Genomic DNA, 6,260 nt, shown 5'->3' on the forward strand with positions numbered 1-6,260 from the left:
GAAACACCTGGCAATGGAAAACAGCAACAACAAAGAATGGAAATCAAGCAATCGTTAGTACAACAAACACAAAACACAACAAGACGTATATTAGCGAATTTGGGGTAATAACATTTTCTGGATGTTGATGGAAGCACCTGTCTTGCACCCGTTACACGGCACTACTTGAACACATTTTGAGACCAATCAGCTTGAAGTACTGCCGTGACACCGTAAATGAGTACTGCGAAGACAGCCGACAATATTTATTAGATCTTATTAACTGGAAAACTCGTGCTGTCGAGAGAGACGTTATTAACAACAAGAAGGTATTCATTGTGGCAGCGGACGTAGTGGGTCTTTATCCCAACGTTAGCTCCGACCTGATAAGACTGTCTTTGACACACGCTCTGAAGCGTCATTCGGGTTGGCAACCCGAGGAGTGGAAGTGCTTATTGGATTTTACTCTTTTTACTATTGGTATTGTTGTGGTGCAACATGACAACAAACTGTACAGACAGAATTCCGGGATTGCAACAGGAGACAACCATTCCGTCTCCATTGCTAACATCGCTTTGCATTTTCTTGTTGAATCTATCTCTGGCACACTACATAAGGCGGAATTGTTTAAACGATACATCGACGACATAATCTGGTTTTCGATAGGGGCCAGAAGAACAGAGAAAATACGTTCGGCGCTTACAGACGCTTTCGGAAAGGCTGGGCTAAAACTAACTTTTCGGGTGCTCAGCCCAAATGACCCTGCAGGGCAGGTTGAGTTCCTGGACGTTCTGCATGTCAATTCCAATTTGGCACCTTTTGGTTTTTTTACCAAAGACCACACCAAGGACACCGCTGTGAATAGATGCTTTCTACATGGCGCCTCGCACCATCCACCGCATATCTTTCGTGCTATTGTGTTGGGAGAGGCATCGCGCCTTCGTCGTCTCAACGAAAATCATGACGAATATCTGAAAAGCCTGTCGCGCCTACAAAGAAAATGTTTAACATCGTCGTTTCCAAAAAAGATCACAGCAACATGTATCAGTACCGCAAAGGGATGGGTGAATAGATTCAAACCCGCTGCCGCTGCTGAAAAGCATGCTGATATTATCCCGTGGGCAACTTCGTTTCCGCATTTACTTAGACTTTCCACAAAAGAAAAAGAGTTAAAACCACAAGCCAAAATTGTTTTTAAAAAACCAATCACGCTTGGCAACATTCTTACCAACTACAAAAGAATCGCGCTTGACTCTGGAACGCACAGCGGATTATCCGGTCCCTGCGGAAAGTGCGCTCTATGCGGACACTACGGCAAACACAAACCGATGGTGCCCCAAACCAAACAGATCAAGACCCAGCAGGGGAAAATTATTCCACTAAAGCAATCCTTAGACTGCAAGTGCTATGGAATATACGTTGCCACCTGTTTGCTGTGTAAGTGCCAGTACGTGGGGCAAACAAAAAACAAATTTTGTACGCGTTGGTCGGGTCACCGAACCATCTGGAACACTTTCCAAACGAACAATTTCAGCCAACACAGCGACAATGCATCGCTGTGTCAACACTTTGCCTCGAAGCACTCTGCCATCTACGAAAAAAAACCCGACCTTGCAAAATGCTTCGAGGTGATTTTCGTTGAAAGTCCTGACGTGGCCCTATTAGATCAGGCCGAAGCAAAATGGCTCAAATTGACAGGTGCTTCCATCAACATCCAGAAAATGTTATTACCCCAAATTCGCTAATATACGTCTTGTTGTGTTTTGTGTTTGTTGTACTAACGATTGCTTGATTTCCATTCTTTGTTGTTGCTGTTTTCCATTGCCAGGTGTTTCGTCTGTTTTTATCTGCGTGGTTGTGCCCAGAGCGTTGACGTGCGCGTCTGACAGATAAGACGTGACCTGCAGTTCGGTCAGCCTGTGAAACGTTGCTTGTCAAACCGATTTGAAGGCGGCAGTGTTAACAATGTATCCTGTGTTTTGTTTTTAGTTCAGTTTTTCGCCTCACTTTGTTTTGTTGTGTTTTTACTTTTATTCCTTTTATTGATGTTTTATTTTGTGGTTTTAATAGGAACTGATGATGCCATTAGGCGAAATATATATTCCAAGATTTATCGACTGATCTCGTTACATGGAAAATACTTTCCATTCCTAGTTATTTATATATAAGTTATACATGTACACCAGGTTTTTTTTAAGGTTTGGTTTGGGTGACCGCTAAGTAGTTTTAAGAGACCGCAAGTGTTTCATTTAAATACCAAAAAATAGCCATATTTGCTTAAACGAATTGCAAGTCCAAATTTTGGGAAACCGCTGGAGAAATTTGGGGGACCGTTTCGGTCCCCTAAAACAGTGGTCGGCAACCGCCGGTCCGCGGCCCGGTACCGGTCCGCGAGGTGTTCGTTACCGGTCCGTATAATTTTTCCGGTTGAATGCTTTAAAACATTTTGCCTATGTATCCCGGAGATAATAAACTAATTTAAGCGTTTTTATTGCTAAATATTTGTAGTTTTTTGAAGACCGGTCCGCGATAAAATTTCACTTTCAAAAACGGTCCGCAGTGCAAAAAAGGTTGCCGACCCCTGCCCTAAAACACCTTAAAAAAACACTGCATGTACAAATATATTTCCTATATACAAAACACATGACACCAAATCTATTGACGATAAATTTGTGCTTTTTTTCATATTTTTCTTACCAAAAACAAAAACAAATGACAAAACTAAAAATGAGGAAAGACCTGGTTTTAACTTAAGAGTTTTTCTGATCCGGTTGTGTTTAAGTAAACACTTTAAACCTTTTTTACTTACGTTGGCTATCAACCGAGATGTCTATAGGCTGAAACTGGTCATGAACATGAATTTTTCTTTTACTTCCATCAAAATTTGCTGATTCAATTATTCCTTCACGCTTCACTGATCCCGATTCGCACCAGAAGATTTTTCTGTGTTTTAGAAATTGATCAAATAATCAAAAGTTAGAACAATATTAATTGCTAAATTCAGACCCAAATTTGTCACTGGGTATCGTTTAAATCGGTGGTTCTCAAATTTTAGTTATCGGTACACTTTAAAACCCTTTTCGCGGTACGCTACTTTTATAACCCCGAAAACTAGAAATATTTCTTTACCCGAGCCCTGTATCAACGTGCAAGCTCATCTTGTCATAAACATCATTTACTGGAAGTGTTTTGGTAATGTTGGCAATGTGCAATGAAGCTACCAATATCGTCTCTCTAAGTCCATCAACGATGTACAAGTTTCGAGATATATCGTCAATAGCCATGTACAGCGCTGCAAAATGGTGAAAAGGGTTACATCTTGAGATACCGGACTGTTTTGGTTTAATACAATGCCCTAAATAGGTCAAAACTAGAAAAAAAACCATAATATGTATATGTTGTCAAAATGGGTTGTTTTAATACTTTGGTTTCCGAATTTTAACTGAAAATATTTTTGTTTGTTTTTGTCTATATTCGTTGCAAAGCGACAAACGGTAACCCTGAGTGGTTCCCAACCTTTTTTGTCCTGTGCACTCTTTTAGTCGATATTCAAATCTAATTCCCCCCTACAAATTTAGTTTGCTAAAATATTGTTTACAAATTTTAAAGTAATTCTTAGAACAGAAATTAAACTCTCGATTTTAGCTCTATAGCCTCTAATACAAATTTGTGACACAAATTCCCCCTAGTGGGGTATTCCCCCTTGGTTGTGAACCACTGTCTAGACTAGAGTTTGTATTTTCCTGCTGACTTGCATGTTTTATGCAAAGTCATCCAACGTCATAAAAATTCTAAACAGATGATAATTACCATGTACATATGCAAGAAAGACTGTTTTCTCCGTTCCATTCAGTCTACTTCGCCAAACGCTTTTAGTAACTGCGTCCCAATAGAAAAGATACTTGTCCACGTGATCGTAGGCCAGTGACGTAGGAATTACGTCATCGCCAAGGGAGAGCACTGTAAAGTGTTGTGATTCGTTGAGAGGAACCTTAAAGTAAAAATATTTAAAAAATTACAGATTCTTTATGATCAGTTTGACCCATCAATGCGACGCACAAAAAAACGAAGACTTTGAATTTTTTAATAATGTTATGTTTTTGTCAAGATTTTTTTCTTATTTCCACACCAGTTCATGCGTACTCAGTTCAAAGCAGTTGTTCTCAACCTGTGGTACGCCTGGCTTTTCAGGTGGTATGCGAGTAGCTATTTGTCATACTTAATTTAAATCAGATCAAGAATTGCAACTCTGACCCAATTGATCAGCCTTGATTGGGGCAAAACTGTTTGATTATCTTTGAAATTTCTAACCATGCTTGATTTGGGGCCAAACTCGTGTTTTGGACATTATTTTGGAATTGCTAACCCTGCTAGAAGGATATGCCTATCTCTTGGTCTACTCATTCAAACAGGCTATAGGTAGTACGCAGTGCAGAAAAAGTAGTTAGGTGGTAGGCTATCAGTTAAAGCAGTGGTTCCCTACCGGTGGTACGCAAACACATTTCGGTATTTCATTTATTCCCTATATTTGCACACAAATCGCTTGTTCTCACATAAAACGTTTATCACTTAAAACATGTATTACTTGATATGCTGGTGCAAAGTTAGGTCGCTAATCGGCTGATATAAGTGTGCTGAGTACTTCGTTGTACTGCTTTTTTAGATTCAGTATGTAACAGTTGTCTCATTAAAAATACTTCTTTCTAAGCAAATAGGTGTTACGCAGTGACGATATGTAACCTTTTAAAGTGGTACGCGGCCACAAAAAGGTTGGGAATCACTGATTTAAAGGTTAAGAACCACTGGTTTCAAAGTCAACGTTTTTGCTTAACGTTTCACATGCTTTTTTACTCATTGATTCCCAGCACTTTTTGTGAATATCTTTTAGGGTGAACAAACATTTACTTACTTGAAGAATCTTATGTGATGCGGTGTTAAGCACTAGCATGAAGTTTTCGTCTTGAATATCAACAACACAAGAGGTTTCGTCGTCTAGCAGCCTATATCCTTGCCTACACCCACACTTGTAAGATGTTTCTCTACCCGGAAGACAGGTCTGATTACATGGCTGCTTTGAACACGGATCTGGTGCTGTAAAACAATGTGAAACAATAATGCAATGGATTTGGGTCTGTTATTCAAAGGCTCCTATTGTTCACACCAATGTGTAATAAACTTACATTTAAACTCAACAGGCCAATAGGCTGCTGATTCGTTTTACAAAAGCATCTAACTTTCATACCGTTTCGTTTTTAAGAAAACTTACAATTGGATCCACCAAGCTTTTTGAACGATAAAAATCATTATATTTGTACATTTATGGTCCGTAGACATCAAAATGCATATTTATACACTTACTAGTTGTTGAGAAATTAGATGCGTTGGTCTGTAATGCCTCTAGAATTTGAACAATCAAAATTGCAATGAGCAAATTTTTATGAGTCATAGCCTTATATTTTCACCTATACCTGAAATGAAAATCAATTCGTTTAAATTAACCAAAATTTTTGCTTGGTAATTTTAATTTGCTAGTCAATTAGTGCTGATTAGAAGCTGTACATTTTTACTAGCAGTTAAACTTGGTTGCCTTGGAAAAACAGCTAGCACGTTTGAAGTCGTTTGCCCTGAGGTTAGATGAATTAATTTTGAGTCAATAGCTACGCGTGCATCCTGTGTTAATTTCCTCTTACGCTAAGTCACGAAGGCTACAACAGCCAGCAACCATTGCAGTACCTTTAGTACCACCTTTTTCACAACTAACAAAATGTATTTCAAAGTGTTCTGACACAATGACATTTGCCTAATAGGCTGGCATTAGGTTTATTTGTATGTTTTTACAAACACTGGCACACTAAAAGTAGCTCACAAACAAAATGCCATACAGTTTTCAAATATTAGACACATTTTATTGCAGACGTTTTAACAATCGCTTTAGTGTTTGTTTTTACCTTTAGTAACTGCGTTTTTAGTGTAATTTTGTTTGTATTTATTCACTGGTTTAAAAAAAATATAACAGTTCAAGTTTCATTTTGGGTAAAAATAGAAATCTTAAAACCACAACAAACGCGGCATCAAACGTTTGTGACATCACAACTAATTAATTCTGAAAATGACATCACAATGGAGGGAAATATCTCGTTTAATCGAGTCTGCTGGAAAACTGTATTTAGCCTAAACTTTTAGAAAGCTTTTTGCCAGTTATTTACAAATCGTTTAAGCCAAAGCTTTTGGATATTGCTAAAGTAGGATGGATGAATGGCTGCATTGCAATGTCTGTGTAA

The 6,260-nt window shown here is 38.5% G+C and overlaps 1 protein-coding gene across 1 annotated transcript in view; it reads right to left on the reverse strand.

Moving 5' to 3' along the window:
- LOC145225370 (low-density lipoprotein receptor-related protein 2-like) overlaps positions 1-5,447 on the reverse strand; it is a 12,487-nt gene extending 7,040 nt beyond the window's left edge. Inside the window, exons 1-5 of the mRNA XM_080092054.1 lie at positions 5,338-5,447; positions 4,889-5,070; positions 3,790-3,970; positions 3,109-3,271; positions 2,789-2,922 (exon numbers count right to left, since the gene is read on the reverse strand). Coding sequence (XP_079948180.1) covers positions 2,789-2,922; positions 3,109-3,271; positions 3,790-3,970; positions 4,889-5,070; positions 5,338-5,425 — 748 coding nt within the window. The 5' untranslated portion in view covers positions 5,426-5,447. The remainder of the gene's footprint in view (positions 1-2,788; positions 2,923-3,108; positions 3,272-3,789; positions 3,971-4,888; positions 5,071-5,337) is intronic.
- Between the last annotated feature and the right edge of the window lie 813 nt (positions 5,448-6,260).

Source organism: Phallusia mammillata, chromosome 4 (genome assembly GCF_965637545.1).
Source record: "Phallusia mammillata chromosome 4, kaPhaMamm4.hap1.1, whole genome shotgun sequence".
NCBI classification, from domain to species: domain Eukaryota; kingdom Metazoa; phylum Chordata; class Ascidiacea; order Phlebobranchia; family Ascidiidae; genus Phallusia; species Phallusia mammillata.